This window comes from Eurosta solidaginis, chromosome 1, assembly GCF_040869045.1.
Source record: "Eurosta solidaginis isolate ZX-2024a chromosome 1, ASM4086904v1, whole genome shotgun sequence".
Lineage (NCBI taxonomy): Eukaryota > Metazoa > Arthropoda > Insecta > Diptera > Tephritidae > Eurosta > Eurosta solidaginis.
The window spans coordinates 367396568-367424237 of NC_090319.1; the positions used below are offsets into that span (position 1 = coordinate 367396568).

General features: G+C 34.7%; 1 protein-coding gene across 2 annotated transcripts in view; it reads right to left on the reverse strand.

Moving 5' to 3' along the window:
- Positions 1-27670, reverse strand: part of grn (GATA binding protein grain) — a 257566-nt gene that overhangs the window by 24203 nt on the left and 205693 nt on the right. For both annotated transcript variants that reach the window (XM_067762921.1, XM_067762920.1), the window contains exon 6: positions 11925-12068. In XM_067762921.1, coding sequence (XP_067619022.1) covers positions 11925-12068 — 144 coding nt within the window. The remainder of the gene's footprint in view (positions 1-11924; positions 12069-27670) is intronic.

A 27670-nucleotide genomic window follows, 5' to 3' on the forward strand; every position in this document is an offset into this window, starting at 1 on the left:
AACCTTCGGCAAGTGCTTTCGCTTTCCACTACAATAACAATAACAACAGCCAGATTTTGCGAATCACCGTGGAATTGGCTGATTTTTGCCTCACCTGCAATCTTATATACAGAGTTGGAATGACCTAAAAGGTTCAAAATGTTCATGTCCGTAAAACCTTCAAAAGGTGTTTTCATCTGTATTAAAACAATAATAAGCTCTTATGTAGGCGTCCTTTAGTCTTTCTAAAGTTCTTGGAGAAAAATTTTAGTAGAATCGGTCTAAAGTATTTGCGGCTTACGTGGTGACGATTATAGTGCCTTTTATCTAATTAAAAAATAAAATAAATATCAGATGGCCTTCTCGCATTAATATTTTTCCGAGCATATATCTCTTGATCTTAGTTAGAAAAAAAATTATTATCTAGCGCAGAATTTGGTCACATCATAAACACACATGATCAAATGACGCATTCATACAATAAGATCACATGATTCGAATTTCTCATGATTTGGAAGCTTTTATTATTTTAAAACTTCATTTCATTAACTACAACATATTTCCTTGATAGGCGTTTGTGCTTAGTTTAAAAACAAAATTACTTATCAAACCCAGTAAATGGTCACATCATAAAATCACCTGATCACATCAAAGATGTTTGAAATTGGCCATCCTTCTTATTTCTCATGATATGGAAATTTGTATTGCACATTCTTTAAAGTCTGTCACCTCTTGTAGTAACGTTACAGTACTTTTTTAGAAATAAAAAAAAATACGTTTCTTCGTACTTTTCCTGCAAATTTAGCTGCGTATTGCAGCAATAACAAAAAAAAAAAAAACAATTGTTCGTCACATTACGCTTCTTTTGCCATTTCAGTTAGGCTGTCTATGTGCCTTATCGGATTGAAAATTTGCATAAATTCCAAAAATTGCAAAACAGGGCATACAACTCACAACAACAAGAAAATAGTAAGCAAACTGCATGAAGTGCAACAACAAAAAACGGCGGCGATTTGGGTGGCTTGCATATAGTGCAGTTTTTGCACTAATGATGTGGCAGGCAACAGAATAACAAGAATTTTGCTTTAATTTAAGCTATATACATAAATTTATACACATTTTATTTATTTGTATATTTCTTTTATCTGCGATTTTTGATGAGCATATTTCAATGTATAAATATAATTTATATGCGTTCGCGTTATTTGGCAGCTCGCCGGCAAGCAGTGCATCACAAATATGTAGGAAGAAGCAGTAGCCAACACAACAACAATAACAACTAGTAAATAAATTCAAAATGAAAACAAAATCATTTGAAAATATTTTCTTATATATTTTTTTCGTTTTTCAATTGGCCACTGTCCCATCTTGATTAGATACCAATCAGCAGCAGCATAGAAAATACCAGGCGACACAAAACACATCTAAAGTTTGTATGCACTTATTCAAAATTTCAGCGGTCAAATGGGTGGGCCAATGTGACGTGCCACTATCTACCCACAGTCACTTGTAGATATGTATCCGCACTTGTATCTATCTATCCATTTATTTATGCGCTCGCATGCTATGACGAACTCCCTCAATTTTCGTACATCGTAACTTGCTGGTTCGTCTTTCATTTGCTTATGAGCGCACATATCAGACCAAAGCAATCCATTTGCCACAAATGCAACAAATCTAAATGTCTCAAACAAATATCTCGATATGTAGACATGTGCGCCCTTTTTAAATAATTTCCTCACTAGCGCGGGTGCATATATTTCTGGCCCCCATAAATTGTCAGCTGTGTGTGGGCTCGTACATCTAATGCGCAATCTGATTGGCAATTTATGGAAATTTTGTTGCCCGCTAACTTATTAGTACTTGCAAATTCACATACATTCATATATTTATTTATTTATTAACTGCTATAAATGCAAATTTGCATGTCCGTTTTCTCTTGTTGTTTATCTGCCAACTGCTGTTATAATTCAGTCCTAATACACCTACACAAACACACTTGGTTTTGGCTCACCGATCGGACAGTGGGTTTTCTTTGGCTCGTAGGTCATTAGTATGTTGAACGTTATTAGATGGGCGATTTTAACGATGAATCAACTAACGAATGGACGACGTTGGTTGGTGTTGATGGCGTTGCCAATGATGAATGTAAAATAATGGTTGTTGTTAGTTATTGGCTGCACGGTGCGTGGAAAGATTTATGGTGGTTTGATGTATTTTGATGATAAGTTGACTTGTTTTGAATAAAAATTTTTTTTAAATAAAAAATTATGCACATTTGCTTTGGAATATACCACATCACCATGGTATCGCACTTTTGAGAGAAGCCAAAATTAATTAAGCTTAAAAATTTAAAGATCAGTTCCGAAGTTCTTTTTTTCAAATGGCACTCTTAGCTATTATCAAAGTCTAGAAAAATATTATTATATAATACTGCAACAACATTACAGTGGCCTTAGATAAGATGTTTACACAGATGATTTGATAACCAGGGACTGGATTCATTAGGTGATATCAGTCATATGAATTAATCCTTTTGCGATTTATTCATATGATACAATTTGATGCTCACATTAGACTAATTAAGATATTCACCTCAAGCTAGATTCAATAAATATGAGAAATATATTTGGACACCAGACGACTACGATTGTTGTTACACCAATTTTACAGTGGCCTTAGTTCAAATGATTACACAGATGATTTGATAACCAGGGGCAGGATTCATTAGGTGATATCAGTCATATGATTCAGTCTTTTTATGATTTTATCATATGATACAATTTGATGCTCACATCAGAATAATTAAGATATTCACCCATAGCTAGATTCAATACGTATGAGTTTTGAAATGTCCTCTTTTCTCCATTTAACGTATATGTCTAACGTCTTTCAAAACTGAGCATGGTCACGTGATTTTTAACATGTCACAATTTTTCAAGATTACATCAAATGTTTAATTCAACTTATGTTCAACAAACCATTCACACGTTATCACATTCAGCATTTTACTGATATTGCACATCTACAGTCAAAATGCTAATAGCGGGTGCGTAACGATATAGTAATACTATCAAATGACACTATCATAATACAACTCTATCATATAAAAGGTTTGTATGGAAGAATAGTATACAATTCAAAACTCACGTTTACTGAATCTATCAGGTGGAGGTGAATAAAGTATAATAGTTATATTCTGAAAGAATGACGGATATTACTTTACCGTTATGCGCTCAGCTACAAGGTGAATATGATAATATATGCATTTAGAAAGTAAGTTAGAAATAAATTTTTGAAGTAATATTAAAAACAATACATCACATGATTAAAAACAACGGGTAGTTTCGAGAAATATAAAAGTTTTCAGTATTCAAACACATATTTTGCATTTGTATTTATAAAGTTATGATGTGACAATTTTGCTCTTAGCGCGATGAATCAAAACGATTTGCGACTTGAAATTATTTTGATGCAGTCTTACGATTTAATCATATAAGTGCGATCATGTGATCTAATGATGTGACCCATATTAATGCGTTAGCTAAGTGGGGATTTTATTTTATTCAACTAAGTACACGACTTTAGTGCTTTTCAAAAGTTATGACCTGCTATATGATTCTGTCACATGACTTTAGAAAATGGGTAGTTTTAATATGAATGCAAATATTTTGTATTAATACTCAAACAAAGTCAATTAGATACCTATTAGATAAGTAGTTTTGAACTACTTTGTATTTGTATTCAATTGATGCACCTTTATGATGCAATAATATGACTGCGATGTTTGATCATGTGATCCAATGATGTCGAGCGGTTGTGTCGAAGTTAAATGATTCCAAAAAGCCAGCTCTGACCCGCGCTTTAAATCTTTGGCAGCAGAATTTACTTTTGTAGACAGAGGTCTAAAAATTTCCTTCTAAACACCTTAGTTTTATTTTTTTTTTAACTTTTGATATAATTCACTGTCTTCTCACTAGCAATCACTTTTAAATTTTCAAGGGCATTTCAACTTTTTTATTTTGCCTTCATTACCTTATCTTTCTATGCCTTTTTCTTCATTTATCTACGTTTCTATGTATCTGCCACCCTCCACCAACAGAAAAAACTTATTGACATGTAAATGACACTTTTACTAAAACTTTTTTACACCCCCACTAACAAATGGCACTTCAAGGTGAGCACAAAAGTAGAAAAAAGCGTAATAAAAAACCAAAATTCCTGTGAAAAAAAGTTAGGAAAAACTTTCTCCTAATGGTTAAATAGGTAAACAAAAAATCTCGTAAAAAGGAAAAAATCTTAGTAAGCGAAAACGGACAAAAAACTATGTAGTAGACATCTCATATTTGTGGTTGGCTGGTGACATTTTTACTGCAAAAAGTTTTACGTAGTTACTTCTTATCAATCATTTGCCGCGAGCGATGCCCAGAAAATTGATTTTAATTTTGTTTACTTTAGTTGATTTTTTCCATTGTTTTTTAAACTCTTTTTTTTTTAATATTTTATTTACTTTTCGGTTTTTCTAAAGTAACCATGACATTCTCATGATGAATTAGGCATGTCAGTAACTTGTAATACAAATTTCTGGTTCAGAACCAGACCTAAAGTACCAACTAAGAACTAGCTCGATAGCAGCTAGATTTTCGCTAACCGGTTCCCAAAAGTGTAAGTTTTAAAAAAAGAAAAACCGGTTTCAAAAATGCGACCCGTTTCAAAATTTAGAAGTTTTCAAAAAGTTTCCGGCTCTAAAAACTAAGTAAAAAAAAGGGAGCCGGTGCATGAACGGTAACCAAAAACGGTTCCAAAAATTAAGGTTTTCAAAATGCTTTCCGTTCGAAAACCAATATCGGACTTAAGAAAGCAATCGCTTCAAAAAAAAAAAAAAAGAAAAAATTCGATGTTTTCAAAAAAGTTTTAAGTTAAATAAAAGCAACAGTTCAAAGTAACCAGTTTATGAAAAGGCAACCGGGTCCAAAACGTAGTAGTTTTCAAAAAAAAAAAAAACATTCAAGCTCAAAAAAGTTATAAGTTTCAAAACCTGAAACAGATACTAAAAACCGAAGCTTTCTAAAAAGTTTCCAGTTCTAAAATGTAATCGGTTCGAGAAACGGGAACCGGTTCCAAATCAATCATTTCAAAAAGTTTACCAGTTCTAAAAACTAACAAAAGCCAAAAAAGTTACGGATTGCAACAAGTCACAGTTTTGAAAAAATCTACCAATTTTTAATAAATAGCCGATGCCAAAAATTTCGCCGGCTTCAAAAAGTTGAAACTTTCAAACTGTTTGAAGTTCAAACGTTGGGGACGGTTCCGAAAAAGCAACTACCTTGAAAAAGTCGATGTTTTTTTAAATATTTCCAGCTCAAAGAACTTAACCGGTTCCAAAAAGTCGAAGTTTTCAAAAAAGCTTCCAGTTCTAAAAAAATAGCCGTTGCCAAAAACTTAAACGGTTTCAAAAAGTTAAAATTTAAAAACAGTTTGAAGTATCAAAAAGTAGCCGGATTCAATGAAGTAACCGACTCCTAAAGGTCGAAGTTTTCAAAAATATTTCCAGGTCCGAAAAATAAACCAGTGGCAGAAAGTAGCCAATACCAAAGAAATTACCTGCTCCAAAAAAGTAACCGGTTGCAAAAAAATATTGGCTCTAAAGCCCCATAAAGAGTGAACGGTTCTAAAATTAAAACCAATTTACTGAAAAAGTACTAAAAAAGTAGCTAGTTTTGCATATTTGAAGGGCTTAAATATGTAAAACGTCACGAAATTTGAAACGAGCTCAAAAAGCAAGAGGGTCGGTAGAAGTTCCAGTCAAAGGTTTGAGCAAAAAGAAATATTTGCCTTGGCTTAGCTGACCAAACAAATAAAAATAAACGACTAATTATAATTACGCAAAGCAAATTTTAAAGTAAAAGAACACTTATTTTTGAGACTTTCATTGTAAAAGTCACAACCAGTACGAAGCCTGCTTATAAGTATTAAGCCAACTAGAAAAAACGCGCATAAAATCTCTCTTATGAAAACTGAAGCAAGATAAAACATCAAATAAAAAGAATATTAATAATAATAACTTTCCGAGTAGCTACTCATTTACCGAAAATTGAATTTTGTTTCCACATCAATGCCGCCACATCAAAATGATACACCGCTAACGTAACACCTTTGCGCCACGAGATAAACACGCACACACACACACACATGCACAACAGAGAGCTTGAATGGTACCGAACTCAATAAACTCCCAACAGCAGCCATCAAACACCCACTCCATAAAAAATTCGCACTCAACTCTCTAGCGTCTATAAATTACCCCAATTTAGCCGGTAAGCGATTTCTTCCCCATTTATTCATTTATTTTGCAACAGCGATTTGCTTATCGTATCTTAACAGGCCGAGCAATGCACGCGCCAACCGTTGTTTAGTGCTTATCTTATCGTCATACAGCAATGTTGTTGTGGAGTAACAAAATCATATATAAAATTACAAAAGCAAAACAACAACAAAAAATAACAATCAACAGAGAACAAACAAAAACAAGCAGGAACAACAACAATAGCACCGCTTAATACACAGCATCTTTAAATAATCATCAACAATTCATCAAAACGTTTAAGAGCAACACCAAAGCAGTGGCAGCGCAAGGTCATATGATTGAGTGAGCAAAGCGCCCAACTTTGGGAGTTACATATGTGTGTGCGCGCGTGTGTGTGTATGTGTTTGTAATCAGATTGACCAACTTTATCGTGGTTATTTTGTGCACAAGAACATTGCACCCGCCTGATTTAAGTGCAAATCTGATTTTCGTTAAGCTTTCTACTTCACACGCGTTTGTGCTGCTTCGTATTGCTACTTGGGAAGTAGCGCCCTTTTGCTTGCTTGTATGCACAACTTTTCAACCCCAAGTATTACATACAATTACTTTCATTACTTCCATACGCTTGCAATACTCATCTTTGATCTGCGCCCCTTTTCTAGTAACGCGCACCCGTATGGGTGTCAATTTTAATCTCGTCACATTTCCGCTACCCTGCACTTGATTTCCGTTTACCAAGCACAGCAGCAAGGCACAGTGATTGATTTTGTATTAATAGTTAAACAAATTTAAGTAAACAAACACATGCAATATGTAATTGGAGTTATTTTCGAAATTCTATCTATGGAGTGAGAAGTGAAGAACTCTCTATTGGAGAACAACAAGATGGATTCAAGGATTGTGTAGCGCAATCATTTAAAGCGGTTTCCAGTTTACTTAGACCACCCCAAGAGAAAGGGGTTGTTTGATCTAGAATCTCAACATAGTCATATCAAATCGCTCCCGAGATGGTCGAAGTAGTATCTTACCAACACTTTTAACACTTTGTAGGTAAATTATGGAGAAATACACTAAAAATAGAAAAATTTTGCACCTGAAGAGCAAAATATCATTGATACACTGACAAGGTTAGCAACGACCAATTCTTTACTGCGTTGCTTTGCATAGTCAACGCAATTCAAAGTATGATGTGCAAGTTTTCCGTGCTGATCTACTCGAATCGAGAGACCGTATATTTTTATAATACTCTGCTAGAAATTAATAAATAACAAGTTCGCACTGTTTACCTCAGGGAAGATTTAAGACCGATCGCCTGCTCCTTTTTAGTTTTTTGAAATTTCGCGGGGCGGAATCTGCAAGTTTTATGCCGACCTAGAACGGCATCTGCAAGACAGATTTTTACTGAGAAATTTTTCATGGCAGGAATACACTTGGAGTGCTTGCCAATCCATGAGTTTTTTAACTGAAACTATATAAAAAAACTCAGAAACGTTTTCGAAAAAATTCGAAAATTCAAGAAAATTTTATGAAAATCCCGAACTGTTAATTTGGAATTCTCTGAGTTTTTTTCTAGTGTGCAGCCTTGAAGCCCAGTCAATTTTAGTCCGAAAGAGTACAAATTATAGGCATCTCAAAATTCACATTGATTTTTGGAAATTTTTTTTAGACGGTTAATTCAGAAATTGACCCACTGTGCAAAAACACATTTGAGGAGTATCAGCGACCACACTTGCTTTATGAGAAAAATTGATTTTCCTATCTAAGGCGAGTGTATGTGCGCTGCCCTGCAAAAAATGCTATAAGCCTAGGATGAGTTCCGGATGAGTCGGAAAGGAGTATGCGACTAATGCCAGTTTTGATCTATTTGCATGCTTTGAACTGTTCCCTTTTGTTTGAGCATGTCCTATGAAGAGACTAATTGTACACATTTATACCCGAACGGGAACGATAGGAACAATCCCCTTTGTATCCATACGAGAACGAATGAAGACTATTCTCTTTTATCACCCAAAAGTGTTAGTTTTCGTATGGTACGAGGTTATATATATTTTAAACGCAATATTAAAACTTGCAAAAAATTGCTAAATACAACTATGTAAAAAATTATTAAGCCGCCAACTCATTCCAAGAGATATGCGTCGACGATACTGGAACATATGGTTCAAGTCATTTAGGTTCGGTATAGGGCACCGCATTTTTCTTAAATAATTCGAATCAATCACTTCGTTGCCGCCTTTTTATGTTTCTTAAAATGGGCTACATAGATTTCAACCTGACTAATCCCAACTGTACCCAAAAGGAACTACAGGGGATCAATTATACCCCCATGTAGATAAAAGAGATGAATCGCATACCGCTCTCTTTAGGGATTAGTTGCACTATGGTTTGCAGGATAGCTTTATACACTAGTCCAAGCGCAGTTTCTACCACAAACACACACTCGAACACGTTAAATGGTGTGTAAAATCGCTTTCGCACTTAACGAGGGTTAAGCGCATGAAGTTTATTTGCTGGTGCTATTCGACCGAGTGTTTGTTATGTTGTTGTTTTTTTTATTCTTATTTTTGTTGTTGTTGTTGTTAGCAAATATATTTGCTGTTTGTTTTATTTTTGTTGCTTACCTACTTGTAGTTGCTTTTGTTGGATATTATAAACGATTTAAACGCTTATATCATTAAACTATCATCAACGGATTTACGGCGTGGCAGCGCCCGCTGTGCCCAACTACGCTGTCACTGTGTGACTTTATTGATAGATACCGGAATAGCACTCCCCTTTTAAATATATCCGCTGCACTACGCCATTGCCATTGCCGCCACCACCACCACTACTTGGGTGTGCTATTTTTGTGGAAATTTGTTAGCATTTATTTAAATGTTGTTAGGCAAATAAATTTTGACAGGATTAACATGCTAATATACATTTGTATTCAATTCGGTATGTGTGCACCTATGTATGAACGTATGTGTGCATACATAAATCGCTTGCCGCTTTGTTAGATATGTCACTTTTATAGCCGCCGCCGTGCACATTAATTCAACCAAAAGCATATGCAGCGCGGATTAGCTCAGTTTGTTCGCAGTTAAGTGAGTAGCTCATATACAAAGCTCCCATGAGAGCGTAGTTGTTAAAGTGAACTCTGACTATTTTTTATTTGTTTGTAGTTTGTAGGATATAAAACGCGAAAGTCATCCGTAGTAGAAAAATTGGCGGTGTAGTGACGTTGGCGCGTTTTAACATTAAAATCTCTTGTTTGGCATAAAACTATTAACTTTAGCTTGGTACTATGTTGAATTTAGGTCCAAGATACCTAAATGCACTGAATCGGCATGTTTTAAAAATTTATATATAATTTTGTTTTAAATGACAAAATTTTTTCATGGAAATCTAACTTTAAAGCAGTATAAAACTACTTTTCAAAATTTGTTATGTCAACAAAAAAATTTCGAAAATTTTTTATGGAATTTTTAAAGTTTATAAAAGTTTGTAAATAAATATATATATTTGTACATAAATAAAAAATAGGTCGAAAATTAAAAAAAAAAAAATTCGAAAATAGTTCAAACAACTTTTGAAAATTTTATCAAAAAAAATTGGTGGCAAGTTAAATTTCTTTTTTTAAATTTTAAAGACTTCAATTTTATTTTCACGAAGTGTCGCTTAAAAATCGTGATGAATTAAAAAAAAGTATTTTAAATCATTTTGTTGCATTCTTAAACAAAATAAAAAATATAAGAAAGTTTTGTAAAATGGTAAAAAAAATTTCAAATTAAAAACCCATTTCAGAATTAGAAAAAAAATCTAAAATCTAAAATTGAAAACAAAAGAAAACAGCTATAAAATTTTTTCTGTTTTTTAAATTCCTTATCGGAAAATGTCGATGTTGACAATTTTACAAATATGTTTCAAATTTTATTTACGTTTCTAAGAATGCAATTTCCAAAAAAGTTTTAAAAATTCCTCCCAAAAATGTGCAATATTTTAAAATAGAGTTTGAAAATTGTTTAAAAAAATCGTTTTTGTCTTTGTTCCAAAATTGTTTTCAAAAATTCGAACATTTTAGAAAAAATCCTCGAAAATTTAAAATAATTTTTTTTAATGCAAGTTTTGTTTTTCCAATTTTATACAATCTTAGACCATGTTTACACATGCATTAATCTACAATAAATCGCCAATAGATAATCTACGCGTTTACATATGTTCCATCCCTAGAAGTAGATTATTATCTGTAAAATTTTTACGTTTATCTTTGTTTGTGCTACCAATTAGAGACTAAACTCTAGAGGTGGAACTTTTTCTATGAAAAAAAGTCCGCATCTCTAAAATTTATTCATAACTACGATTATACTAGTACTAACGATTATCGAGGGGAAAATTTTATATTGGTTATATAATTAACGATGAGATGTTAAATACGAAAATGAAGATAGTCTCGCTATATGTAAACTAGGTCTTAGTTTAACAAAGTGTGTTTTAAAACCCTTGTTGAATTTTTAAAATTTCTTTTCGGAAAGCAATATTGATTTATAGCTCTCTCCTTTAAACTATATTGGCGTCCTTAAAATGCAAAATAAAAAATTTACAAAAACACCTTAAAATTTTCAAAAACATTTTGAAAATTGTTCAAAAATATATTGAACATTTAATCAAAAAAAAGTTTAAAAATTTTTAAACATAAATTTCAAATTAACCAAAAATACTGGTTTGTAGGCTCAATTTAGGTTTCACACAAGTCGCTGAAATGCCGTGTTGACTTTTCAAAGTTTTTTTTCGGACGCCAGTATCGACTATTATCTACTTACAATCAAAAACTTCAAAAAAACATTAAAATTTCCAAAAAAAAAAACTAACTGTAAATTTTTCGAAAAAAAAATTTGGAAAATTAAAAGAAATCTTAAATTTTTTTTAAACGTTTGTTAATTTAATTTATTAAATTTTAATGAGCTCGAGGCAGTTTAAAAAATTGAAACACAGTTTAAATTTTTATATTTCAATTTTATTTGGTCGATATTTCGATCTCATTCTGAGATCATCCTCAGGAAACAATTGAATATGTTTTACCGACTGTCGGTAAAACATATTCAATTGTTTCCTGAGGATGATCTCAGAATGAGATCGAAATATCGACCAAATAAAATTGAAATATAAAAATTTAAACTGTGTTTCAATTTTTTAAACTGCCTCGAGCTCATTAAAATTTAATAAATTATAATATTTGAGGGCAAATAAAAATATATTTTTAAAACATTTGTTAATTTGTTTTTGCAAATTTTTAGTTAAAAATCCTAAAATACAATTTTAACTTTATGTAATTTTTTATACTTTTTTTAATGGCATCATAATCTCGTTCAAAATTAAATTGAATTCAATGTTTCATAACGGTATTTGGGGTTTTATAAACTAAGATAAAAAAAAAAAAATTGAACAACTTTCGCAATTTAAAATATGGCTTGGAATATAAATTTATATACATGAATATAATATACATACATACATTAATGTTAAAAACATGTCAATTCTGAATGGGTATGATGCATATATGAAAACTTTTTCACATTCCCTTGTAATTTATCTTTCATTTAGTTTTCTTGTTTTTAATTTAGAAGAAATATTTTTTTATTGTTGTCTTTCAACTTACATTATGCAACTTGTAATAGAGTCCACAAGCATTACACACTGGTTCACCGCTTGCGTTCCGCCGCCAAAGGGTTGTCGTTGTGGTTTTGCAATTCGCACATGATGTACCCGCTCGTTTCGCTGCGCTTTGTAGTGACTGCAGTGTCTGCAAAAATAAAAAGGGGGAAAATATAAAAATTAAGTATGAGTGGTGAATTTTTTTTCATTTTAGGTTATTTTTATAAAGAAATAAAGGGGTGAATATTTTAGAGAAAATCATTTGGTCATAAATTAGTGTTTTCTTAATTTCTTGTGGTTGCTGCATGTACATTCAATTGTGGTTAATTAGTGTAAATTATGCAAACCAATCGAATTTTTTGGGATGGAATTATTCTTACTCGTAATCAATAGAACAATTTTCAAGTTACTTATACATTAGGCCGGGTCGATTTGTGGGGAGGCAAAAAAACCGCCCATTGCTCTGTGAAAATCATATTCTAGGGATCAAAATAAGAAACCTTGCCGAAGGAACTATACCTCCAAAACGAATTCTGATGTCCCCCCCTTTGGGTCGTAGGGGCAAATTTTGAAAAATTCCACTTTGAAATGCCTATGTTTTTTTCTTTTTGGAGTTTATTTTTCTCTTTAGAAATTTATTTAGTCAGAACATATGTAAATGAAAAAATGAATTTAACTTAGTAATAGAAAAGAAATAAAAAAAAATTATTAGAAATTAGCGTTTTTACAACCCCCTTTTAAAACCAAGGCATCACTGTGATGCATTTGCATGTCGTAAACATAGTTGTGTGGGTTTTTTTATTCAACCGTTTTAAAAAATGAAGGTATCACTGTGACACAATTGCAGATCGTAAAATTGCTTGTGTTGTTTTTTTGAAGCCACCACACGACACAGCAGGTAGAATTGAAATTGCCCCTACCCAAAAGTTCGACCCAAAGGGGGGGACAACAGAATTCGTTTTAGAGGTATGCTTCCGTCGGCAATGTTTCTTATTTTGATCCTTAGAATACGATTTTCATAGAGCAATGAGCGATTTTTAAATCAACCCGCCCTAATGTATATAGCTAAGTAACCAGGTATGAGATACAACTGTTCATGAAAAGTCTAGACGTTGGGACTAATATTCGTACAAGGCTACAGAGAGTATAAAAGCAGCGCAAGCTGAGTAATAACAAATCAGTTTGATTTAAACACGCTTTTGTGAAGTACGTGGTAGTTGTGAAGTACTACTCCCAAAGTAGTCTAATAAAAACCATTTTGTAATACTGAATATTGGAGTGATTTATTCGACAGTTCAGCGATTCGAACTTTGGCATAAGGTGTATATTTATCAGAAATCCCCAAAATTCGTTATAATAACGATAAATACAAAGTGCGGTATACCTTTGAGGAGACTTAGGCAATCTTCTCTTTTAATTTGCGTCGTGCTTCTTCTTAGTTTGTTCTACAAATTGAAATTACTTAAGTTTTAATAAACCAATGCGCACAAACAAATGACGGTCGTGATGGTTAAGATGCTATTATGCTGTCAACCAACTTTATATTTAATTTTTGTCGTTTGTGTGTGGGGCAAGAATATTCCCGAGATGAATTATTTGCTTGTGTGAGAATGTCGATCCCACATCTAATGCCTGAGTTAATTTGGGAAAAAAGTCCTAGCGGGTCTCTTCGCAGTATCATCTAACTAAATTGATGGTTACATAACAACTAAGTTTTACCGTTGTCAACTGAACCATGAACTAAAATAAAACTAAGTTAAGCATTCAACTTAACAGGTAAATCGAGGTAGACCAGCTGACCGATATTCGCCAATACGAGTTGGTACCAACAAACCAATAATCAGCACAAGGTATTGCAAAAAAATACCTACAGACTTTTGAAACAATTAAAAAGCAACAGTTAAACTTAACTGTGTGTTCAAGATTGGCATTTGTGACAAACAGACACACACACACGCGCAAGTGCATTAAACAACAGTATAAATTAAGTTGTTAACATGACAATTCGACAAAACTCTCTTGGTCCTCTGGTGTTGATGATGTTACTGAGTGTAGTTGTTATTGTTGCAAATTTTTTTTTTGCTTAATCTTGTAGGTGCAATACATTTCACACCTCGCTAAAGACATCACCAAAAAAAATTTAAAAGTAAAAATTCACAGTAAAAAAATTTGCAAAAAACAAGAAACATTTTAATGCTAACAAGGTCCACTTTAATGAATTCGACGTTTACACTTCGATCCAGCAACTACTCAATCGCACTCCTATACCCCACTCTATTACTTACATATATAAACTTAAATGTCTTAACCACATAGCTCCACACTAAGTATGCATGCTTACTGACTCAATCGGGTCTTAACAACAAACTCGAACTAACTGAAACTCTACAGTGGCCTATTAAAGTAGTGCGCACTTTCTCGCCGATTACGATTGCATTTGGATGGGCATAAAATTAAGCGACAGGTCACAGCTTACCTGTACATATAAATGTATATACATTAACCTGGGTCGATTTGTATGGACGAAAGTTAACCGATATCGCGCCATCGATTTTTCGATAGGATTTGGGCTCTGGAAAAAAAAGTTCCACTATGCATACCCAGAAAAATAATTTTCAAGCCTGCGAAAAAAAAAAAATGGCGAAAGGGTAAATTTTTCGATGCTGATCCCAAAGTTCCTTTACCTCCAGTTCTTCCACCCCCAACTATTGAATTGATAAATCTGTCCTCTCCGAGTCCCTTAGCAGTTCAACCATCGACATCGAAGGCTCATTCAGCTGTATCTACCGTACCCTCCATAAAAAGGAACCAAGTTCCCCAAAACCCCTCTGCGGAATCTGAACCGCCGGCTAGTAGATTGATTACTGTCCAGATTAAAAAATCGATTTTCGTGTCCAGATTCGAGAGAGACACTACAGAAGAGGACCTGAAGTTGTACATCATAAGTAAACTTAAATCTGAAAATGTGACTATTCTTAAATTTAATTTTAGAGACATTTCGTCATTTAGGATTGACGTATCATCGCAACATTTTGAAACAATTTTGAGTAATTCATTTTGGCCACCCGGAGCCTTTGTGCGTGAATTCGAGCATAGACGCAACGTTAATATTCGTAATCTTGCTACCGTTCCTCAAACCAATAATGCTGCAAAAAACTAAATATTAAACCTGTCCTTAATATATTTTATCAAAATGTAAGAAGCTTAACACGAAACTAACTGAACTATACTTGAGATCATTTAACTGTAATTACAATATCATCGCTTTTACTGAAACTTGGTTAAAGCCTCATATTTTTAATTCGGAGATTCTTTGTAATGATTACCAAATATATAGAAATGACCGCTTGAATAGAGTTGGCGGTGGAGTTTTGCTCGCGGTACACTCTTCTATACCTTCCGCTGAGGAAAATTTCCTGTTATTGAAGCTACGGAATTTAAGTGCATTAGAACCCAGCTGGGAATAGGTTTTACCTATATTGTCATTTGCTATATCCCCCCATCTTCAGATCCCTCGGTGTATATGAACCATATTTCGTTACTGAAATATATCAGTTCAATGTTGAAGCCTATTGGCTCGATAATTGTCTTGAGTGACTTTAATCTTCCGCACGTATCATGGGCCACATCCGGCCATGGTATTGTACCGGTTTCTTCAAAATTGTCCAGCATCGACTTTTTAGCTGAAATAACTGAACTTTGCCTAAGACAGATAAATATAGTTCCAAACATGTTGGGGAGGTTACTTTATCTGGTATTTGTTGATGCTGAATCAAAATCCATTCTTAGGAGGGGTGAACCTCTTAGTGTACCTGAGGACCCTTACCATCCTTCGCTGGAAATAGTTTACGAATTGGAGGAAATTCTCGGAGTTTCACTACCACAGAAAACGACTCTAGTTTTAGATTCGAATTCGCGAAGGCTAATTTTAATAAACTCAAATTTTAAACTGTTGCAAAAACGTTGGCCATAACAGTTTTTTGAAAAAAAACAAAAATATATTTTTTGGGTTTTGGGGAGTCTTTTGGTCAAAATTTTACCCTTTCGCCATTTTTTTCGCAGGCTCGAAAATTATTTTTTTGGGTATCCGTAGTGAACTTTTTTTCCTGAGCCCAAATCCTATCGAAAAATCGAAAGCGCGATATCGGTTAATAAATCGACCCAGTCTAATATATGTACATACATACATAAGTATATATAATTGTCTGTACATTATCGCAAAATTTTGTTTTTTGTTTTTGTACAGGTATGCAGTGGCTTAACTAAATGGTTGTCTGTGGTGTGAAAGATGGCAAAACGCGATTTCATATTGATTTGTGTACTTCGCGTTCAAACTCACACTTGTTGGTATTTATTTGGAAATTCGTGTTTTGGAATACTTTGCGTTGTGCCTTGTTTTGTTGTTCATGCCACATAGTTGGCGTGCCAGCATGTTGGTTGCAAATTTGAAATTTCTTATTTTGTTGAGAGCGATTTATTTTATTTCGAATTAAGTACCTACAATGACAATATTTCTTGTAGGGCATTTTTGCAAAGATTTTTAAAAAACAAGAAATAGTACTAAAATATTACCCTTTTAACAGTTGGGGTATTCCAATGTGACGGATTGGACATTTTGACGCCTTATTGGTAAAATTTTAAGAACTCTTTACCTAGTATTTAAGAAACTTTTGAAAATTTATCACTTGTTCATACGAAAAACTGATTGTAAATTATTTCCAATAGTGACAGATGGGCAAAGAACCCAACGTCTGGATGACTTCACTTCCCTATTATTGAAGATCGTTAACATTTAAGAAAATAATAAGTCCCCCTAGTGGGTTAGGTGCCTTAGAATATACTCGCGGCAGGTATGTGGCAGGCTGTCCTAAGAGACGACTAAAAACCAAATTGATTCAAGGGGTTGCCAGAGCAATTTATAGCTTCTCCAACACAATTGTCGACCTCACCTACCCATGGCGAATCCTGTTTCTCTAGCAGCCGTGGCTCTGGCGACCACAAGATCGTCACGGATGTAGGGGGTGGGAGGGTGGAATGGCCAGAAAGTTTCATGTTCCCGAGATAGTCGGGCTAGTACCTCAATAGTGCTTGTGACTGGAACTCCCCAAAACCTTCGGGGAGTGTCCTTATCGCTACAACAACAACAAAATAATAAGTCACATATTTTCTGTATTGAACTATCAGGGACCCATTTTAAGAGTTGGGTCATGCCAATGTGACAAATGGACTTTATGGCGCGTTATTGCTCAAATTTTTAATTATTTTCTTTACATTTTGAGAACTTTTGACATATTTGTTTCATAAAAAAAAAAAAAGAGATACAAGTAATTTCAACAGTGACTGATAAGACAACGAAACCCACCCCAGCGGGTTAGGAGGTCAGAATATACTCGCGGTAGGTATGCCTATCGTAAGAGCCGGCTAAAATACCAGATTCAAGGGGCTGTGTAGCGCAACCCTTCAGGTTTCCAACGCAATATATAGCTTCTTCAAACCCAATTGTCAACCTCACCTATCCGCGGCGAATCCTGTTTCACTAACAGACGAGGCTCTGGAGACCCCAAGCTCCTCATGGAACTTGGCGGTGGGGAGGGAGGGAGGGGATGGCCTGAAGGTTTAATGTGGCTACATAAATCGTTATCGAGATGGTCGGGCTAGCACCTTAATGGTGCTGTGGTACCGGAGCGTACCGGATCTGTATCCGGCAAAGCACCATCACATCGATAACACTCCCCAATGCCTTCGGGGAGCAACCTTATCGCTAAAACAACAACAACGAAATCAACGACTGGATGATGTCACTTCCCAATCACAGACAAACTATACAAATATTTTCAAAATTGGGCCTATTAAATGTTTTTGTTTCAAGCTAAAATTGAAACTTAAACTCATTTTAGCTCATGGCGGGTGGGAAAAGTCACATTGGAAACACAAGGAGAGATATATGTAGCTCCGAGCGGATTTAGGCAGAGCCTTTATTTCAATTTGCGACGTGCACGTATTCAATGTATTTCTACAAATTGGCGAGACGAGACTAACATATTTTACGTCGAATCTGAGCAGCTTATAATGGCAGAAATACCCTCAAAGTGTTTGCCGAGGGGCGATTGCACTTAGAAAACTTTGAAAAAAAAAAAACTTGTTTCTAAAGCCCGTGTCTTGAACGCACGACCTTTGGATTGGTAAGCAGGCACACTACCAAAACCTCACCTTCGGCCTAGAAGAGTCTACTGTCTATATTTTTACTCAAAAGTGGAGTAATTTTTTAATTGTCTCTGCGACTTGGGTTAGGTTTGGTTAAACTGTTCGGTCAACAGAGACCGCAAATATATTGGATGTTTCCATAATGCTTCGAAAAAATGGGAGCACTTCCATTAGGTATCAGGACTTATGTTATAAAATTACTCCATTCTCTTGGCAAACACTAGAAGGTATCTAGGATGTATGTAGCTTAATTGCCGCCTCTAGATCTGGCCAGTGTACCGCCCCTAATAACTAGAGTCTTGACCTCGCAAGTACAGGATACGTACACACAACGTGCTCAGGGCACTAAGGAAGAATCACTTTCTTATAATTTTTAGTCATTTTCACCTTAAATATATTGATTTGGATCGTTTAAATAGAGTATATGGACCATATACATCGGGATTTAATTGTATTTGAATCCCATCATGGCTGATTTGAGATCACTAAGAGATTCATCTTTGATTCCTTCGTAATCCAATCGGAACTGAGTTCGAAATCTTTTAATGATCATTTCGTGATACTTATCGTAAATCATTTCAGAATCATTTCGGGATAGTTATAGGATCATTTCGCGACTATCTCTCAATCTTTTCAGGATTATTTTGGGGAAATATCGCGATGTTTTTCGGCATTACTTAAGGACAAATTTAAGTTTGTTTTAAGGATGTTATCGGCACTCTTTCCGGCTAACATACATATATTCACTTTATTTCGGCACTGTTCCAGGATTATTTCGCGATAATTTCATCATCATTTTTTGACAATTTCGGGACTGTTTCCAGGTTCATTGCATGATTATTTTAAAGATCATTTCTCATTGCTTTTGATGTCTTTTGGTGTCGTGATAACTTCGGAACAATTAATTATAAAGGAGCAATTTCGGCATGAGAACATTTCAATTTTTTTAAATCTCCTAAAACTTTACTCCATTAAAAATGTTGCTCTGCTGCTGCCTTCCGAAAGCTATCTGCAACCAAATACACATCTCTACAAGCACAACAAAATTGTGGGCGTTGCACTTAATTTCGGATTTCGCACATTTCGCTTAAAGTTAAATGGTCTGTAGATTTCCGTTACAAACTCAATAAGTGCGCCAAAATCCTATATACGCATGTATGTATGTTTAAATGTACATGCATTAATTTTGTTGTTGGTTGTTGTTATTGACTCAATTGAAGTGTACAATTATGTAAGTTGAAACTGTGGCAAGTTCGTTAGGCAGGCTTGTGCCACAAGTGGCATGGTTCAGTAAATATTAGTTACGCCTGAAAAGAGGGCAGCAACAGTGCTTTTTATACGCTTTGTATAAACGAAAAAAAAACAGCTTAAAGCAAAATTAAAAAATAAAAACTAAACACCTTTACTTTACATGCCTCGAACAGGTGGTTGTGGTGTTGCTGAATGAGAACAAAAAAAAAAAAAAATACTGGTCGAAAAACATGCAATAGCCATTGGAAAAACATCAATTAAAAGTTCATCGTCAAACATGATCAATAGCAGACAGTGAACACAACGTGCGAAGCTGAACAAAAAAAAAATAAAAAATACTAAAATTACAAATCAACAAGAAATACAACAAAAATATAACATTTATTAACTGAGTTGCTTTTGAGGGCGAGAAAGGCGAGCGTTCAAAGCGTGTTGCCTGAACATTATCACGATCCAATGCAATGCAGACGAAGGCGCAATGGAAAAAGTGGAAGGCATATGTACACTCTGTACGAAAAGTATGTGCCGAGGAATGTGTTTTTCAACAAGTTTTGATTCAACTTGATTAAATTTTCAGAAAAATGTTGAAAATTGTGTTATTATTATTATTATAATTATTATTATTAGGCATAAATGAACTGCGTCCTTTGTTTAGATCTATTGTGCTTGACCTTTCTGCCTATTGCTGCATCTGGAATTTTTTAACGTATCAAAGTACCTTTTGAGGTTTTTTACTCCAAATTGCGAAAGGATTAAGATTCACGCCACCTGGATGGGATAGACTCTGTCACAGCGACGTATTCGCAAACAATGGGAACCTGCGTTTTATCCTTCAGCTTACGAAAGCGACAGATTTGTATATCACTTAGATCTAATTTACTAAGTTGATATCATAGAGTACGGTGTCCCGTGTAGTTCCAGTGAGAGTTGAAAGGTCCTGAAAGGTCTGCTTAGATGTAGGTTTGGCTGATGCTCTCGTTGCTGGCAGAATAAACAATTTGGACTGTGTTTACCCTGGGCATTCAATACAGTGTTGTCTGTACTAATTTGTTTACCGGTTCCTTATAGTTTCATTAGACTACAGCTACACAAGGGCTCTGGACCACAAAATGCTGCTTTAGCATCTTACTTGGCTAGATGGTCTGCCCGTTCATAACCTTTATGTCCCTGATGCCTGACCATCTTAACAAAACCTTTTTTTTGGCACCCAGGTCATTTAGGACTCCAATGGATTCATCCACTAGCCTAGAAGTAAGTGTGTAAGACTGCAAGCTAATACGTCTGCCTCGCTAACTGAAATATTGTGGAAAGTCCTCGAGGATAAACCCTTAATAGACACTCTTTATCGCAAACTTTCATCGCATGAATTTCGGCCTGAAAAATAGTTTGATAGCATCCCATTGGTATCTTTTTCTTGAAGTTTGGCCCATAGATAACAGCTCGCGTTTTTCCGACATCAAACTTTGATCTACAAGTGGACCAGACAAATGAGTCAGTATATGGATTCTTTGTTTACCAAGGAGATCTGCGGACAATAGCCCCCTGAAGTTTCTGAACCTAGGATCCAATGCATCACGTAATCGTAAAACAGGATTTCGTATGAATTTTCTTATACGCATACTTTTTCCATTGAGTGTACATACATATGTAAGGCCAATGTGGAAGGCGAAACCAAATGTGATTTGAAAATAGCGCCCAACTAACTAGGCGTTTGCGTTTTACCGAACGCTAGTTGACTGAATGCAGCATTGGCGCGTTACAGGTTGTGTTGGACACCTAGACTATACAGAGTTGAGCTGCGCTTGCGTATAGCTCAAAATAAAAGGCGAAATAAAAAATTAAAACAAAATAAATTTTAAATTAAAAGAGTCAAAATTTACGCTTAAGCCAGCAAGCTGCAGCAGCAATGAGGTATTTAGTTACTTGCAGTTAAGTTAAAGCTTCTGTGAAAAAAAAATTACTAAAGCAACAACAACAATAACAATAACTATATCAACATCCAGTAAGGCATGTCGCAATACATCCCAACCTACAAGCAAACGAATGGAAAAAAAAAGAAATAAAGTTATCATGAACGCATGTTGCAGGCAATTCGTGGAAATCATGGAAGGACGAGAAAAAATCGTCAAAGACAAAATTAAAAAAAAAAAAATTAGCAAAAGTAAGAGTTAAAAAAAGTGGAAATATTAACTCTACTGCAGCATGGTTTTTTATTTCTTCCGTTGCACCTTCATGGTTATACATTGCGTGGAGCTTGCCCAGATCTGGCCCCAACTACACTGAAAAAATGGTGCTAGTAAAATCAACAAATCGGTTCTGTTGTTCTTGACTAACGGAGATTCGGTGAAATTGATCGAATTAAGGTTAATTCGACCTATTTCTTTGTTAAGCGAAAAAATTAGTTTAGTCATTTCAACAGAAGAGAAATTGTCGCTCTTAAGTTAACAAAATTATGTAAAATTGATAGATTCCTAATCAATCTAACTGATTTTTTTGTTAACACAACTGATCTCACTGGTCATTTCAACAGCGATCAACAGTCAATACATGAGCAAATTTCAAAGAGAATTTTACGCGCACTGCGCTCTCTACTTTGTACTTATGTATGCTGTGTACTTTATGTATGCATATATTTACGTATGTATATGGTGGCCGCCGTGGTGTGATAGTAGCGTACTCCGCCTACCACACTGAAGGCCCTGGGTTCACACCCCGGACAAAGCAACATAAAAATTTTAGAAATAAGGTTTTTCAATTAGAAGAAAATTTTTTAAGCGCCGTCGCCCCTCGGCACTGTTCGGCAAGCACTCCGAGTGTATTTCTGCCGTGAAAGGATCTCAGTGAAAACTCATCCGCCTTGCAAATGCCGCAACATAGGTACTTTCGTATAAAGCTTTCGCAACAACTTTTTTTGTTCATTTGACTACTAAAACGGTCAATTACGAATCAAGGATTTGTGTGCAGTTGATTCAATATCTTGTTGCGATGGATAAAAATTGACAGAAATTTCGGCTGAATTGACCCATATTTCGGTTGATTTTACCAGTCTTTTTCTTTCAGTGTAAGTATAGAATCAGGTATATAATTTTATGCTGAAAAAGTAGCTGTTGCTCGTCATGTGAAGTTTTGTAAAATTGTCATTTTAATGAATTGATGCTGCTGTTAAAAAAGGTTCTTATGAAATGCATACCCAGGTGTGCACGTTTGGGTCTTAGGGTGAGACGGAGGGAGGAGAAAGAAAACGAAAAAGGCACTTGAGTGTAAGATAGTTTTGGAGATGAGTTTGGAGTTGAACGTGTATATATATACAACACATATAATGAGTATTACACGTACGAATATTGTTATATATCTATGTCAGCATTCTATTATTGGGAAATCCAATAATCGGGGTAGCTTTAGTGCAGGCCTTATAGCCATAGCTCTATAGCCCCACCTAATATTTGGAAACGGAATATATGGCCCGTGCCTGAGCTTCGAAAGAGGACTTGTGCCGGAAGATTGGTACCAAAGTGCAGAAATGCTATACCATACTGTGGCGAATTTTAGCATCACTAAAGTGTTAGTAAATAAAGGCACAACAACTAAAACATTAAAGCAAGCTACACTTGTGTACATGAACACATCAATGATCATTTATACACATATATGGAAGACGACGAGAAGTACATGCACACACATAACCAGCAACTCGAAGTGAAGAGATATCTCACGCAAACACATATAGTCATCAGCAGAAGTTCTTACTCACACATATACACGCATATCACTAAATTACCAAGCAGGAGATACAACAGTTCTAGAAGGTGAAACGTCTATACCTTTGGAGATATATGCGGACGAGGCAACAGATAGTATAAAAGCAGCGCAAGCTGAGCAACAACTAATCAGTTTTGATTTAAACACGCTATTTGTGGTGAAGTATAATTGTGAAGTACTACTCCCAAAGTATGCTAAATAAAGACCAGTTTGCAATACTGAATATTTGATTGATATATTCAACAGTTTAGCGATTCGAACAAATGGTTCCAAATTAATGGAAGGGGTCGGGTCTGCTGTTTACTGTGTCGATCCAGAAGTAAACAGATCCCAAATGCTGTCAGATTACTGCAACGCCTTTTCTGGCGGAAACAATAGCCGCGAAGAAAGCATTAGAAATTCTTGAGGAAGCGTGCTTAAGCTGCAGTTGCGTCAATATACTATATTGATAGTCAGGCGGCGATTAAGGCAATAATCTCACATAGTACTTCATCAATAAGTGTCTGGAATGCAAAGAAGCATTGTAAGAACTTCGCTCAAGCCGGACCATACATCTATACTAAGTAATATTTACCTACCTTCTGCATCAAACAAAAAAGAAAAAACACTTGATTCCTTACTTATATGAGCATTATTGTTTAAACAAAAGTAACAATTTTTGCAAAAAAAAAAAACAGTGTGTTTGTTTGTTCGCTGTGAACCGTGCGAGCATACTTGCTTTAATTTGCACATTTATCACGTCACATTTAGCGTCAGATACATATATACATAGCAACCGCTACCGTTATTTAACTTCGGGAGTACCATTATGGGTACATGTGTCTATATTTAAACATTTCGTTCAAGTTGTTAGGCAAAAGTTCTTTTTTGGTATGTTTGCGTTTTTATGCTAATGTTTGTGCACTAAGGAAATTTAAATCTATCTAACTCTATATACATATATACTTAAAGAAGGATATATGTTTGTATGCAGCTTATGCACTCCGAAACCACTCCCCAGATTTTATTAAATTTTGCGGAGCCGTTTCACAGCAACCCGAAGAGTGTTCCTGAGAAGTTTCTTCCCGGGAAGTGAACCAGACACCGATCTATGCGAACATGTTCTATTTACTATTTGTAGGTAGCCGTCCTGGATGAGTATTTACGACACTTTTGGACGAGGGACTTATCTATTCGACCAAATTCTATCCATGGTTCGATTTGCCTGAATATTGGTATTTAGGTAGCCGTTTGGGTAGATTAGAATTTACGAAACTTTTTTTCCTGGCAAATGGACCAGGGACTGATTGGGACTTGGGCTGGTATTGGGACTGGAACTGGGACTGGGAATAAGATATGGAGAAGAATAAGAAGAACAGTGAAGAAGAGAAAAGAGGGAAGGAAAAAGAGACTGAGATAGAGATAGAGTTAGAAGATGATAGAGAGATAGATATAGATGGAGCGGAAAAGAAGTGAGGGAAGAGACGGAGAGGGAGAAAGAGACGTAGAGAAAGAGAAAGGTAGAAGGAGGAGGGAATAAAAGGATAGGGAAAAGGGGTAGAGATAGAGAGGGAAAGTTAAACGTAAAAACTTCTTTAAAGTTATGCCGTTATGCCAAAGTTAGGGCACATCAACGTTTGCTGGGTCTATTAGTATGTATATGAAGTGGAGACAAGTAATGTTAACTTATGTTTGTAGGTCACAACAGCATACCGCCAGGTGTGAATGATAGTGCCACTGGCCAAATATGCTTCTGCCACAGGCTGAATTTGTAGAAAAGGGGTACCTTCTTATTCAGTAAGAAATATCTTGTGGAGGATACACACAAACTTAGGAAAGAGCTTAGAAGAACAAATAGAGAGCGAAATTATTTTCAGGAAGGAAAACGCAATACGATTTGGGCAGCACGTTTTCTGCGATCTCTGAAATGTTGCACATGACAGTCTCTAGGCTTGAACAACCCAGAAAGCATTTTTATTGTTGAAAAAGTTTAATAAACGTATGGTCTTGATTTTCACAATCCCTAACAAATAATGCAATTAAGTAAAAATTCTAATACACATATATACATATATATATATCTATATTTTAAGCCACAACAGGTGAGTATAACAAAAAATGCTCAAGTGATAAAAATCTATGATTTTATTTATAAATTTTTTTTTCACTGATTCATAAGATTGATTTGTTTATCTTTTCGTCGCTGTAACGCACTCTTTTAAAGAAGTTAATAAAAATTAATGAAGTGTGAGCATTAACACATCTAAAACACAGAATTTCCATGATAGCGCACCATTTCTTGATACAACACCATCGAATACTTATCATATATGCACTACAACTATCTACTTGTATGGAAAAGCATTGGTATGTGTGTATGTATGCATTCAAAACCGGCGAATAAACGTAATAAATCAAGAATATAGAAATGACAAACTGTCAAATATTGACAAGATTAATTGAAAGGCAAACAAATATGGTGAAGTATATCAAAACACAGGTACATAAGGTACATACATATATATGCGTAAGTATCTACATAGCCCATCGAGAAAAAATATACAATTGCTATATACAAATGAACTAATATAATAATTTATTTTTGCGGAATAACGAAAAGTAGCATACTTTTAAAAGAAATTAGCTATAAGCTGATTGTAAAATTAAGTAAAGTTGATAAAGCGTGTATATTTTTTTTGTCATTCGCATAAAAAGTTTTTTTTCCTGCAGGGCATTTATGTATGCGCATACACACACAAGCAAATGTGTAGGGTCATTTAAGCGCCGAAAAAAAATCATAAGATTAAATTTTTGATTGAAAAATGTAAAGCATAAGAATAAAAAAATACAGTAGCGCACAAAACAAAAGTGCAGTGGCAATTGTTATCAAATTTCGTCAATTAGATACTTCTTTTTTATTTTTAAGATTTTAAGAAAAAAATTCTATAACTTTTGTGACTGAAACTATGCAAAGCTATCTTGAAAATTCGTTAAAATTTAAGAAAATTTCGAAGATTTTTTAAGAAAGTCTCTTAAGTTTTGTGGAGTATGCAGCTTGATAAAAACCTTTAAAAGGTATAACCATTCTCTCTTCTTGTCGTCTATGACTTATTTTTTGAAGTTTTTGCGCAATTTAATATTTAATAAATAATCTCCGAACAAAAGGAAAGAAGAAAATAATCAATCAATCGACTCCACAAACTCTCGTAGTCGTGCCTGAAGTTTGGATTTATTACCGGTTGTATTCAATCCGCGGCTCTCCAACTCCTTCTTCAGTTGCTGGATCTTCAATTCACTTAACTTTGCCATGTCCAATTTCTACTCGAAATCTTCGGAATTTATTCAACAATTCCTCTTCTGACAACAATTGTAACGAATTTAGGGGAATTCCGTTTATTTGAAACCTTCTGCTAACGTTCGAATCTCTAAAGTGGTGAATAAATCACTTTAATATTTTGTATTACAAACTGGTCTTTATTTAGATTAATTTCGGAGTACTTCACAATTATACTTCACACCCAATAGCGTGTTTAAATCAAACTGATTAGTCATTCCTCAGCTTGCGCCGCTTTTATACTCTCTGTTGCCTCGTCAGCATATTTCTCCAAAGGCCTAGACGTTTCACTTTCTAGAATCTCCCGCTTGGTTACCAGCGATATACATGTACATTTGTAATTTTTGCGCTTCTCATAGTCATATGCGTGGGTATGTGTGAGTAGCAACTTCGGCTGATGACTACATGTGTGTGAGTTATCTCTTCGTCGCCTTCTATGTATGTGTATAAATGATGATTTATGTGTTCATGTACACCAGTGTAGCTCGACTTAATGTTTTTGTTGTTGCATGATTATTTACTAGCAGCTTAGTGATGCTAATATTCGTCACAACATATTATTTTGTTTTTGCTTGAGAAACAACGTAAATATGTATATGTATGTGCATTTTGAGAAATTGTAAAATTTTTCATTACGTCAGATATGGTTAAATTTTTTAAGTGTTTTTATCATGGAAGGCAGTATAGGTCTCTTGAAATTTGCATTGATCTTCGGAAACTTTTTTTTTTGAAGGGTGTTTCACATTTACAAAGTGTGAACAAATTTTTTTATATGGAAGAAAGTCGAAAAATTTGTGCTTAAACAATATTGTTTCTTAAATACAAAGTACAAGCTTTTGCGTTCTAGAAATGTTGAAATCTTCCTTTTTTTCTGGAACACCACTTTTTTTAAATATTTTTTTTTTATTTAAATTTTAATTAATTCCATGCCATCAAGCTTGCTTTTGAATTCGCACCTAAAAGATTTATTTATGCGTTGACAGCATAAATAAAATTATTTCAAAATAAAGCAACATGCTATTGCCCGCTTTGTTTGACGGGCTTTTGCATTTGCTGTGCAGCGAAATTACAAAGATCTTTGTTTTATTTTGTTTATATTTATGTAGGTATCTATATATGCATGTACAAATTTAGTAGTGTGCAAAATTTACGACTTTTACCTGGGGTCAATGCAAGGTGCGCTACTACGGCATAACTGTATGCTTATACTAGAATCATTGAGA